At 32.9% G+C, this 13,017-nt stretch overlaps 1 protein-coding gene across 2 annotated transcripts; it reads right to left on the bottom strand.

Annotated features, from left to right (window-relative positions):
- Window positions 1-320: 320 nt before the first annotated feature.
- Window positions 321-12,780, bottom strand: LOC134718456 (uncharacterized). Of its 2 annotated transcripts, none has more exons than XM_063580977.1 (4): window positions 12,685-12,780; window positions 6,549-6,778; window positions 4,158-4,452; window positions 321-3,229 (listed from the first exon to the last, which is right to left on the bottom strand). In XM_063580977.1, exons 2-4 carry the CDS (start codon window positions 6,741-6,743, stop codon window positions 429-431), a joined length of 3,291 nt encoding a protein of 1,096 aa, XP_063437047.1. In that variant the 5' UTR covers window positions 6,744-6,778; window positions 12,685-12,780; the 3' UTR covers window positions 321-428. The 2 variants fall into 2 exon arrangements, with proteins under 2 accessions (XP_063437047.1, XP_063437046.1); XM_063580976.1 differs by lacking the exon at window positions 12,685-12,780 and adding an exon at window positions 7,680-7,964.
- Between the last annotated feature and the right edge of the window lie 237 nt (window positions 12,781-13,017).

Here is a 13,017-nt window from a genome sequence, read left to right as displayed (position 1 = left end):
ATCTAACAGAGATAGAAGTAATCGGCAGAATAGAAGTGTACATAAAAACAAAGACAAAAGAAATGGAGTGAATAACAGTAGATATCTAACACAGCCATAAGTAATCAAATGAATAACAGTAGATATCTAACACAGCCATAAGTAATCAAATGAATGACAGTAGATATCTAACACAGCCATAAGTAATCAAATGAATAACAGTATATATCTAACACAGCCATAAGTAATCAAATGAATAACAATAGATATCTAACAGAGATAGAAGTAATCGGCAGAATAGAAGTGTACATAAAACAAAGACAAAAGAAATGGAGTTAATAAATATCAACAAAACAAAAATCAAGAAACAATAAAGAAGACAGTGGTTTTCGAATCTTTTTGCCGTTTTGTTAATGTCACGAGAAACCACTATCAAAGAGAAATACTACTTAAAGAAGTGGTTTTGTCTTATGCATGTGTTCTTTTACAAGCACAACTATAGATGTATGTTTATTATCAATTGCAATATTTAAAGAAGATTTCCCATCAAGTCTGCATATGTTTGTTTCTGCTTCTTTATCTAACAATAAACGTACAATATCTTCATGTCCTACTTCACATGCATAAAATAATGGGGTTGTTCCATCTTCTTTTTTCATGTTTATGTTAGATTTATAGTCTAATAGGCAACGGACTATATCTGTCCTACCCATAAAACAGGCTATGTGTAATGGAGAGGAACCAGCTACTACATCAAAGGCATAATCCACTGCCTTCTTACTGACATATTCTGTTACACGTGATGATGTATTCTCTACAAGAGTATCAAATAAGTTTTGTTTTGCTTTGTTTAATGTGAAAGATGGGTGGTTATTAAATATATCTGTCATAGACTGTTTACTATGGATACAGATATTACAGTCAGCATTATTCTCTAACAGTAACTGTGTTATCTCAATGTTTCCATTCCTTGCACTGAAATATAAAGCATTACCTCCAACATATGTCTGGGCATTAACGTCTGGTTTATGTTTCATTAATGGCTGGACAAGACTCGGACTGTTACTGATACTGATGTTATTATAAACATATGACGTACTAAGTGATGTATGTTCACATGGATCAGGATTCCTCTCTAACAGTAATCTAACTATGTCAGTATGTCCACACATACTTGCCAGTAACAGAGGACTCAAGCCATCATTGTTACATAGATTAACATCAGGATTCCTCTCTAACAGCAACTTTACTATATCAGTATGTCCTTGCTGACTTGCCTGTAACAGAGGACTCAAGCCATTCTTGTTACATAGATTAACATCAGGATTCCTCTCTAACAGTAACTTTACTATATCAGTATGTCCGTTTTGACTTGCCTGTAACAGAGGACTACAGCCATCATTGTCACATAGATTAACATCAGGATTCCTCTCTAACAGCAACTTTACTATATCAGTATGTCCTTGCTGACTTGCCTGTAACAGAGGACTCAAGCCATTCTTGTTACATAGATTAACATCAGGATTCCTCTCTAACAGTAACTTTACTATATCAGTATGTCCGTTTTGACTTGCCTGTAACAGAGGACTCAAGCCATTCTTGTTACATAGATTAACATCAGGATTCCTCTCTAACAGTAACTTCACTATATCAGTATGTCCGTTTTGACTTGCCTGTAACAGAGGACTCAAGCCATCATTGTTACATAGATTAACATCAGGATTCCTCTCTAACAGTAACGTTACTATATCAGTATGTCCATCTTGACTTGCCTGTAACAGAGGACTCGAGCCATCCTTGTTACATAGATTAACATCAGGATTCCTCTCTAACAGTAACTTTACTATATCAGTATGCCCTTGCTGACTTGCCATCAACAATCCAGTTGTCCCAGTATCTCTAGATTGATCCACATCCACATCATTATGTAACATCCACTGTACCATATCAGTATAACCGTCATAACAATTCCATACAAGTGGATTAGTACCAGAATCCCAGCTTTCCTTTGATTCCACTGTATCCTTGGTATTAGCTAATTTAACCTGCTGTAATGTATCCAGTTGTTGTAAGTACTGTATTAACTGTTGTCTGAATGATGATACTTTCATATTATTGTTACTGAACACAACTGCCACCTTTCCTGCTGACCATTCCTTGACAAACCTTTCTAAATATAATTCTAAATGATCATCTGATATTTCAATAATGAAATCTATGTTACAGTTCTCGTCATCTAGTGGTGTCTGCCAAATAAAACGTTCATGTACTAACTCACTATCACTATGTTCTATTAAACATTCTATGATTTTCTGACCAAAGTAATAGGCAAGGATGTCAAACAATTTATCATGCATAGTACGGTAAATACCATCCTGTTTAGAGACAAATGTACCAACTAGAGTGTCAAGTTCTGTCTTCAGATTTATTTTAGGTATCATGTTGATTCCACAAGCCTCACATGTGTCTTTTATTATCTTTGTTTGAGCATTTGTAATTCCACCATGGAACCATTTCTCTCTCAGCTGATTATTGAAAATAACTAATAAAGCTAGACTGCATTTTTTACATTTCCCCTCATCACCTTGCCTACTTAAACGGTCTAGTTCATTTTCAAAGACAATATAAGGATTTTCGAAAAATGTGTTCACATCTCCATGTTTTTCCTCATTATATAAGGAGCACAAAAGTGGAAAGAAATCACTATGTTGTGACAATTTATCAATATCGACCAAGCTTGAACCAATATATTTTTTGGCTATAATATTTTTTTCGACAGATGTCAGACATAACTTGTCGGATATCAAGTTACATTCACAGGATTGAAAAGGTTCTAAAATATTAAACTTATCATCTTTATAGACTTGTAACCTACATGATACAATAATCTTACAACATTTGTCTGCTATAATTGTTTCAATCACTGGTAAATGTTGTGTCCAGTTCTCTATCTGTTGTTGGTTCACAGTGAAATTTCCACAAATGTCATCTACAATGAAAACTGTCTGTTCACCAGGTTGATAATAATTTCTGATATCAACCGGTTGTCTCACGGGTACTATTTTGTATCCTGCTTTCTGTAAAACTAGTGCTGTGTGTCTTGCAATAAATGATTTTCCAGCTCCTGAAGGGGCAGTTAAAGTCACACAACTTTTTTCCTCTAACTTTTTCATGACATAAGCACTAGCTCGCGTAGACACAAACATTTTATCCGTCTTTTCCCAGTATTCTATTTGTCTTTTAAATTGATCTGAAAAAATAATAGCATGACTGATTAGTCTTATGTAGACGAAACGCGCGTCTGGCGTATTAAAAAAAAAATCTATTTCCTTTGTTTACTATTTACAACTCTGGGTCGATGCCACTGCTCGTGGACATTTCGTACCCGTAGGTATCACAAGCCGAGTAGTCAGCACTTCGGTGTTGACATGAATATCAATTATATTGTTATTTTTTTTATAAATTTCTTGTTACACAACTTTACATTTTTCGAAAAACTAAGGGTTTTCTTATCCCAGGAATAGATTACCTAAGCCGTATTTGGCACAACTTTTTTAAAATTTTGGATCTTCAATGCTCTTCAACTTTGTACTTGTTTGGCGTTACAACTTTTTTTATATGAGCGTCACTGATGAGTCTTATGTAGACGAAACACGCGTCTGGCGTATAAAATTATAATCCTGGTACCTTTGGTAACTAATTATTGAAATTTTAGATTTAAGAATATATGATTTATACATTTTATTCAAAACAGACAAAAAATAGTAGATTATTCATAAATGTGTCACATTTTGTAATATCATGATAACTTCTACCTTACTAAACAGCATCCGTTTAACTTATTATTGAAGGCTAGATGGTGTCATGTAATTGTTTATGTACTTGTCCTTTGTTGGGTCAATGTCGCGTATTATCATACTATTTTTATCATATGTATTGAAAATATCCCCTGAAAAAGACAATAATGACCAAAATAATTAGCATTTAATTCACATTCTCTTCACATACTGAACTTTGACAGAGACTGTTTATGTCATAAATTTGTTTTGAAACATGTTCAACAGATCATCTTAGGAAAGAAGCATGGAAAACTATATGAGAATTTAAGAAATTAAAAAAACATTTACCGTCAAGTTATATTCAATCATATTTTTTATTTGTCAAAAAGCATACAATACCTTTAATGTTTGAAGGTATTGGGTCTTTTAAACTTTCTCTGACTTCTATGTGTTCAGCCTGTAAAGTATTTTGGGACGTCTTTAATGTACTGTAGGAAGATTGTAACTCTCTAAGATTTTCTGTCACTTTTGTGTGTTCGGTTCCCAAAATGTCTATTGTTTTTCTCAGTTCTTTCATCTCTTTGAATGATTGTTTGATTTCCAATACAATTTCATGATTCGACTGATCTAAGATTTTTACCTTCAACTCTTTACACTCTTGATACATTGTTTCACCTCCCAATCGTCCAACCGCCTGGAAATTAAATCATTTATTGAATAAAACAATGTATAATATTTTGAACTATTTATTAATAAACATTTGTTGTTCTATCATGAACGTTTATCACGATAACCAATTCCAATACATCTAAGTCTTGCTTATAAATAAAAATGGCTAGTCATCTGCATTGTGTAAAAAGTGAATCACACTAAGACTGAACTAAGAGGAAAATTTAAAACAGAAAGTTACTAATTAAATGGCAAAATCAAAAGCCCTAACACATCAAACGAATGGATAACAGCTGTCATATTCCTGACTTGATTCAGACATTTTTTACTGTAGAAAATGGTGGATTTAGCATGGTGTTAAATGCTAGCTGAATCCTCATTTGTATGACAGTCGCATCACATCTAACAGGGCAATAACATTGTGTTTACAAGATACAGTAAAATGTAAAGTAAGGGAACTGAGTTACACCATAAAGTGTTCACCTGTTTTAACCTTTGTTTATGGTGTTGTAATGCAATAGACCAATCTGTTGTACCTCTAAGTGGTGTATGCTCTTTTCCTTGTACTTATATTGAAATACGAACCATCATGTGCATACATTATTTGTTTAAAAGTTTATCAATTTAGTTCATACAGAATGTGTTTTTTTAACATTAAGCTTCATGTTCCCTTTGTCAACACATTAATATAGAATAACATTAATTTCTTAAGGTACTTTCATAGGATTTAATAACACTAAATAACCAATCTCATCAATAAAACAATGTCACCTGTTCTAGACATTTATCCGCTATAGCCTTCTGGATTAAATTATCTGCGGAATTGTAAACTGTTCAGCTGTTACGTATTAACAACGGATTTTAAATGTAACGGTCAGTATTGAAATATCATGCAACTTCATTGAAATATCACACGTTATAGTAATTTTATAACAAATGCATAATTTCAGCCTTCAATCTTAGCTTTCATGCAGCCTTTAATCCACTTTGATTATGAAGAGTTAAAGTGGAAGTAAAAGTGTTTATATCAATATACGTTATTAATTATTTCAAACATCATTAGATCCATCCGAATCGTCATTTCAGGATATTGTTAGACGTTGTTTCAAGTTGTGATGTTAGTGGAAAAAAACATTAAAGTTCTCATTTTCATGTTTAATGCTGATAATTCTAAGACTAAGTTGATAATTCCAAGAATAAAGTTACCAATTCCAAAATTTAATTTAAAATTTCCAACATTAAATTTAGATATTTCTAAGATTAAAATTAATCTTTCCAAAATAAAAGTTCATATTTTCCAGATAAAAGTTCATATCTTCAAAATAAAAGTTCATATTTTCAAGATAAAAGTTAGAGTTTCCAAAATAGAAATTGGAATTTCCAAGAATAGTGTTAATATTAAAGAAACACATCAGTACTTTATCGATGTAAAAAAGTAATAAATCGATATAGATTAAACAAATCGGTAACAACAAAAACCGGAGGAAACACATCAAATATAAGAGAAAATCAAAGGAACAACAAAAACACTAAAGTTCAACAAAAACAAACGCCAATATACCTAACTTTGTACAGGACATTTTAAGAAAAAAATACTTGAACCTGATTATATGGCTACTAAAAGCTTGCATGGATATAACAATGTATTTTTTTTTTAAAAACTACCGCTACCTTCATTTATTTTGATTAGCAAAACACTTATTAATTGAACATGTTAAAAGTAAAATCACAAAAATACTGAACTTAGAGGAAAATCAATTCGGAAAATCCATCATCACATGGCAAAATCAAATAACAAAACGCATAAAAAACGAATGGACAGGAACTGTCATATTCCTGACTTGGTATAGGCATTTTTTTTCTGTAAATTAACTCGACTATAGCAAAATTACAGCAACTTCAGGACAGGGATATACCTTAATCTACTAATTGAGTTTAAGTACGTCACATTTGATTTAACGTTTTTTTTTGTTTTTTAAGTATGAGTTAAAAAGAAGTAGATTGTTCTAGAAATTGACTGGTAAGAGCTAAACACTCAAAAATTGATTGTCTCCTGAAAATCTAAAGTAGGAAAATCAAATCTACCTTGTCAGTTTTGATCATTGTAGCATTAAAACTTACATTTGATATATCTGTCCATGCTGTATGGAAATAGGCAGTGTCTATTGTATTACTATCATGATGAGCTAGTTTATTCCTATAATATTTTATTCTGGCTAAATCAGATCCTGGAGTTGTTTCCCCTGGTGGTGGTAGACTGTCAAATCCATTGACTGGTGGATTGATAGAGGTCAAGTTTCTGATTAAACAGATCATCAACGTTACATCGAATGTTTTTGAATCCGGAATCCCTGTGACATCAAGAAAAAAATATATGATTTATAGTCGTTATGTCAGAGTAAAATTAGTTATGAATATTACAATATGTAGTTTAAAAATCGACATATATTATGTTATTTTAAAAGATACAAAACAATGTGTATTGAAAGCTAACTTATAAAATTGTGTATTAAAAGCTACATTCATTTAAGGTAAGGGCTGTTTAAATCAAGATGACAAACACTTTTGCCGGCTATTTTAAACGTGCAAGGTATGTCATCTGCTTGTCAAATCAAAGGTTTGGGGCTTTTACATGCGTCATTTCCCGCTAAGGTAAAATACAAATACAAATGCTATGTGTTCCTTTCTTGAAATGTCATGATACAAAATGATACAGTTCCAGCAGTAAGGCATGGTAAGAGGACAAAAAAAAATAATTTTAACCGTTTTGCCAATAAAACAACAATTTGTCAAAATAGACAAAATGATTGTACAAACTATGACATGAAAACAATAGTTCCAATAGGCATAATGTGTGTTACCAGTATTCGATCGGCACTGATTTTCAAATTACTCCTAAGTATCATGATCAGGGGCTCAACAGTCCCTCAGAGAAGGACATGAGGACGGTACCACAAACGAATTGAAAAGTTACTTTAAGTAAAACACCTGCCGGTAGTATGTCTAATTTATATGATTGCAACATCTAAACAAAATGTTTCCTTTTATATCTAGGCGATAGCTGAGTGATCATGATTAATCATCACATACCGTTTGTAAAAAGTAATGTGTAATGAACGAATTGTTGAAGTCAATCTTTAACATGATTATTCAGAAATGTATTTATTCTAGTCCTAACAAGAACAACACAAATTTTGAATCTCAAGTTTATGAAATCTAAATTCAAATGTCTACCGTAACATAAAGACGTACCACTTCTTGGAATCAAAAGATTCCATTGAGCCTGATTAATGATTCTTTTTAATTTCAAGTCCCAAAGAATGTTGTAGTTTGTATTCAGCGTTGATGGTAGATACGTAGGTGGAAATTCTCTGTCAAAATAAGTACGGACTGCTCTGGGTGTCACTCCTTTCAATAACAATGCTAGGCGGACATAATTTTCTTCTTCATCAGAAAGAGGTGCCATGGTTTCAGAGACTTGGCTAATGGCCAAGAGAAACCTATATCATCAGATTTATTATTACTTAATGGGTCATGTATTCCTGAAAATTTAAAGATGTTTAATTATTTTAGAAAAAAAAGTTCCATAATCTATAGATTGTGTTATCATTGTCTACAATTTAACAACCACGATACTGAACACATAAAAAATAGTAAACCAAGTTCAAAAATAAGACAGCAGCTTCTGACTTACAAACTATTGTGACCGCATTGTTGCCATTATTTCCAAAAATGAAAATCACATAGGGTAAAACCGATTAAGATAACCACTTAAAGAGTGTGTGTAAATTTACTGTTCTTATAAATTTGTATAGGTAGGTGCTTTATTTTAACCAACGGAAGAGAAGTGAAAAGCACATTAATTTTGCAATTCAAAAACAACAAAATACGACTTACAATGTTATTTTTGTCTGACACATTTACATCTCGACAAATAATTTATGTGAAGCAGAGAAAGCTAGAAAAAAACATTGATTTAAAATATAACGTGTTTTTAAATTGAGTACTCTAGATACCCGTTTGCCTACACTCCCATCACATCAATTGGAAGGGATATTTGATAAGGAATTGACGATAAGAGAAAACAACCAATCTGAGAATTGTTTTATTAAAATTTTCAAATAAATCACGTACTTCCGGTTACATGAATGTATATTTCAACATGGAAATAAAAAAACGAAAGTTTCTCCATGAAAAATAAGTTGTTGTAATCGCAGATAAAGCCCCAAACAACATTGTTTTTGTATGTATATCTCATTACATAGATTGCTCGTTACATTAGCTTTACGTTCCGTTATATACATGATGTTCTCTCACTAAACAATACAACAAATGGTGACTATGTAGACCAAATATATCCCTTCGAAATAGCGTTAAACAATACTACAGATACAGCTGACTCTGTCTCATATCTTGACTTATATCTAGAAAATGGCAATGGGTGTCGGTTGAAAACAAATTTTACGACAAAAGAAATGATTTCAGCTTCCCTATTGTAAACTTTCCATTTCTATGTAGCAACGTCGCAACATCGCCTGCATACGGATTATATTTATCCCAATAGATTCAATAGATATTCCTTGGCTTGTAGTTTCTATCATGAATTTCTTGATAGAGGGTTGCTGCTCACAAGGAAGCTATCAAACCAATAGTAATAAATAGTGAAATTGAAATCATCCCTTCGAAATTCGAAAATATTACGAACGCCATCAGGAGTTGGTTGAGGTTTTTTCGGTTGACGATTATGTATATTGCTGGGTCTTCCAAGTGTTCCACGAAACCCCTTTCTAAATTATTAACATCTATTTTATCAGCAATCAAAGACGGGCTTCAAAGTTATTGTGAAACTGCCTATTCTAGAAGTGGCGTGAATCAGATGTGGATACTTAAAAATTCCAAAGATCTTTTAGAGTACAAACAATCGAACTCTCTTTCATCTTGTACCAGTATTAACACATTTTGACTTTTCTACTCTTTACACAAGTATTCCACATTCCAAACTTAAAGACAAATTAAAAGAGTTGGTATTACTTTGCTTCATAAAAAATAATGGCCAACGTAGATAGAAGTATCTTGTCTTAGAGAGGGATAAATCCTACTTTGTAAAGAATAATTCTGATTCAAACAAAAAATTCTCTGAAACCGATACTATCAAGATGCTTGATTTCTTGATTGACAACATATTTGTTAGTTTAGTTTAAACATATTTATTTATAGTGGATTAGGAAACAAGTTTTGCAACTTATATCAATCCCTTTCCACTTTGCGGGTGCGTGTGCTGCCTTGTAGCGGCATTAGCCTACTCTTTTTCGAAATCTACAAGGGTGTCTTTAACGTGCAAGAGATGTGGCTCTCTCTTAACACGGGCCAGCCATTTATCGTCCCCGTCCGACGGACTATCATCGTTTCCTCAAGACCATACTCGCAAATGGTGTCAAGGGAGAGCCGAAAATTGAGTTCCTGAAATTTTCATCCCAAACGGGAATCGAACCAGGAACCTTTGTGTTAGTAGTCCGATGCACTAACCACTACACCACGGCTCTCTTTTTATGTTTGTTACGTTCGGAGGACGTGTTTTTCAACAGACTGTCGGCATCCCAATGGTAACAAACTGTGCACCTCTACTTGCTGACTTGTTTCTTTATTATTATGAGGCTGACTTCATGCAGGAACTTCTTAGGAAGAAAGATAAGAAGCTAGCAATATCCTTTAACTCTACTTTCCGCTATATAGATGACGTTCTTTCACTAAACAATTCAAAATTTAGTGACTATGTGAATCGCATCTATTCCATCGAATTGGAGATAAAGGATACTACAAATACAGTTAAGTCGGCTTCATATCTTGACTTACATCTAGAAATTGACAATGAGGGTCGGTTGAAGACAAAACTTTACGACAAAAAAGATGATTTCAGCTTTCCGATTGTGAATTTTCCATTTCTAAGTAGCAACATTCCAGCAGCACCTGCATACGGGGTATATATCTCCCAATTGATACGATATTCCCGTGCTTGCATTTCCTATCATGATTTTCTTCATAGAGGGTTACTGCTCACAAGGAAGCTATTGAAACCAAGAGTTCCAAATGGTGAAGTTGAAATCATCCCTTCGTAAATTTTACGGACGCCATCACGAGTTGGTTTACCGTTATGGAATAACCGTTTCTCAAATTATATCGGATAACTACAATCCCTATCCCTTTCATGAATTTGAACTACCGCATTAGACTATTAACCGGATTTGTAATCACATAAGCAACACGACGGGTGCCGCATGTGGAGCAGGATCTGCTTACCTTTCCGGAGCACCTGAGATCACCCCTAGTTTTTGGTGGGGTTTGTGTTGTTTATTCTTTAGTTTTCTATGTAGTGTCATGTGTACTATTGTTTTTCTGTTTGTTTTTTTCATTTTTAGCCATGGCCTTGTCAGTTTGTTTAAGATTTACGAGTTTGACTGTCCCTTTGGTATCTTTTGTCCCTCTTTTCTTTCTTTATGGTAATAGAGTAACCGTTTCACAGATGATATCACATATGTTCCATAGGTCGTAAGTACAATACCCTTCCAAGTAATACGACGGACGAATACCACATGTGTAGCTGGATTTGCTTACTCTTTCGAAGTACCTAATATCACCCCCAGGATATAGTAGGGTTTGTGTTGCTTAGTTTTTAGGTTTCTCAGTTGTGTCTTGTGTACTTTTATTTGTCTGTTTGTCTTTTTATATTTTAACAAAGGCGTTGTTAGGTAATTTTCAATCTTTGAGTTTGACTGTCCCTTTGTTATCATTCGCCCATCTTTTCTGAATAAGTTTGTACGATTAAGTCGATTAATGTAGACGCAGAAGTTCATACTGAAAGCGAAGTAATCCGATCTTTTATGTCGGTGCTGAATTTTGTCTACTTTTACTGTTTCACCTATGACATGGAGCCCTTAAACATGCTTAATCTACGATAAGGAAGCATACCAAGTCACCCCACTTTCTATGAATTGTTTCCACTCTTGTTTTTAAACTCGCACATCTTATAGAAACATCTTCATTCTCTTTCTTAAAGTCCTGTCAACTCACCAAACTAATGAATTAAGGTCCAGAACCTTCCCAAGATTATATAAATCCGTGTTTCCCTTCAAGTGTCAACTCTTCAACGAGAAAGGTATGCAACTCATTTGTTCTGATCATACTACATAAACAAATTAGATAAATGAATATAATATGACTCTATCAACACATACGACAACTTGTTGATTCACATTGTCAATCCGAATTGTTATTTTTCTTATAAAGACATATTTCTTATTTCTTCTGTTCTACAATGGTCACGGTAAAATTCTACTGTATGATTCTTTCATATAAAAACCGAGCATGCAATGCAAAAGTAGTAGTCTATTAAGGAAAGATGATTTTCAAATCGCTGCATTCACGTTCACTGTGTATATACCTTGAGCGTTCACCTCGATGAACATGATCCAAAAGTAAATACCCTGCATTTTAAGCTAATACATTACTTCAGGTAGTTGCAATAAGTTAAAAAAAGGAGGTCATAACTTTAAACGAAATAATATAAGACACGTGACTCGATCATTTCAAAGTTTACTTCTTTGTTACATGGACCTTTAAATACGGATTTTATCGTTATAATAAAGTTATTATTAGACATGTTATATTATAAGATACGAAGAAGACTGAAAAACCTGTCAGACTACTTTCTAAAATTAGAATACTTTAATGGAATATATATGATATATGAAAAAAGAATGGACTTTTGGTTTTTACCTCTCTTTTTTCATATAAATTTGATAATATTAAAGTGAAATAATAACTTTAAATGTTATTGGCAAACTATTATTGATGGTAGTCTCCTATTGAAAAGACTCGAGTTTTTTGTAACAAAGATAAGAATATGAAGAACAGGAAGTACACTCTTACGATTAATGACGTATATAGATCTTTAAAAGGGGGAAACAAAGGTGAAAGTATTGTTTATGCACTTTCAAATATTTGGCCACGAGCATCACTGAAGAGACATGTATTGTCGTACTGCATATATTGTGCAGGAAAATTGGTACCGTGTATGTTATCATACAAATTTGCATCCGATGTGTGGCTCATATGTTACGCAGTGATTATGAGTATATTTGATTCTCTTTATAAAGGTCAAATAATTGTATGACACAAATATAAGGTAGATTATATTTCAAATTAATGTCTGCATAATATATTATATGTACTTTTATTTAATATCACTAATCAAACTTACCTTCACTTGTGGAAAACGTCGTCTTGTTTAAAAAGAACTTTTACTTTCGTTTCATATTCATTTTCCTGACTGACAACAAGTCGAGACATTTTTACATATGGGTATATTCGTTAGATGATGTCATCTAGTTATTCTGTTAAAACAATCTATTTTTAGAAACTTGTTTGACAGGTTTATCGGTCGTCTATAAATAATCGTCTGGAATTAAATGTCATGGCTAAAAATAACTTGTATGAGAAGTAGATAAAAAGAAATTTGATATTTGAAGGTCCATCAATCAAAATAATTCAGCGTTAATTGATCAATTGATCGATCGTATCGTAAATATTGTCT

This window comes from Mytilus trossulus, chromosome 5, assembly GCF_036588685.1.
Source record: "Mytilus trossulus isolate FHL-02 chromosome 5, PNRI_Mtr1.1.1.hap1, whole genome shotgun sequence".
Lineage (NCBI taxonomy): Eukaryota > Metazoa > Mollusca > Bivalvia > Mytilida > Mytilidae > Mytilus > Mytilus trossulus.
Note: the sequence above shows the minus strand (reverse complement) of the source record. Positions and strands in the feature narration are given on the sequence as shown.

Bases quoted from the DNA above. Each gene is read 5' to 3' on its own strand.
- LOC134718456 (XM_063580976.1), bottom strand. From the start codon at position 7,893: ATGGCACCTCTTTCTGATGAAGAAGAAAATTATGTCCGCCTAGCATTG. The intron at 6,779-7,679 runs GTACGTCTTTAT...TTGATGTCACAG, and splicing joins TCTTTTGATTCCAAGAAGTG to GGATTCCGGATTCAAAAACA. The intron at 4,453-6,548 runs GTAAGTTTTAAT...TTTAATTTCCAG, and splicing joins CATGGACAGATATATCAAAT to GCGGTTGGACGATTGGGAGG.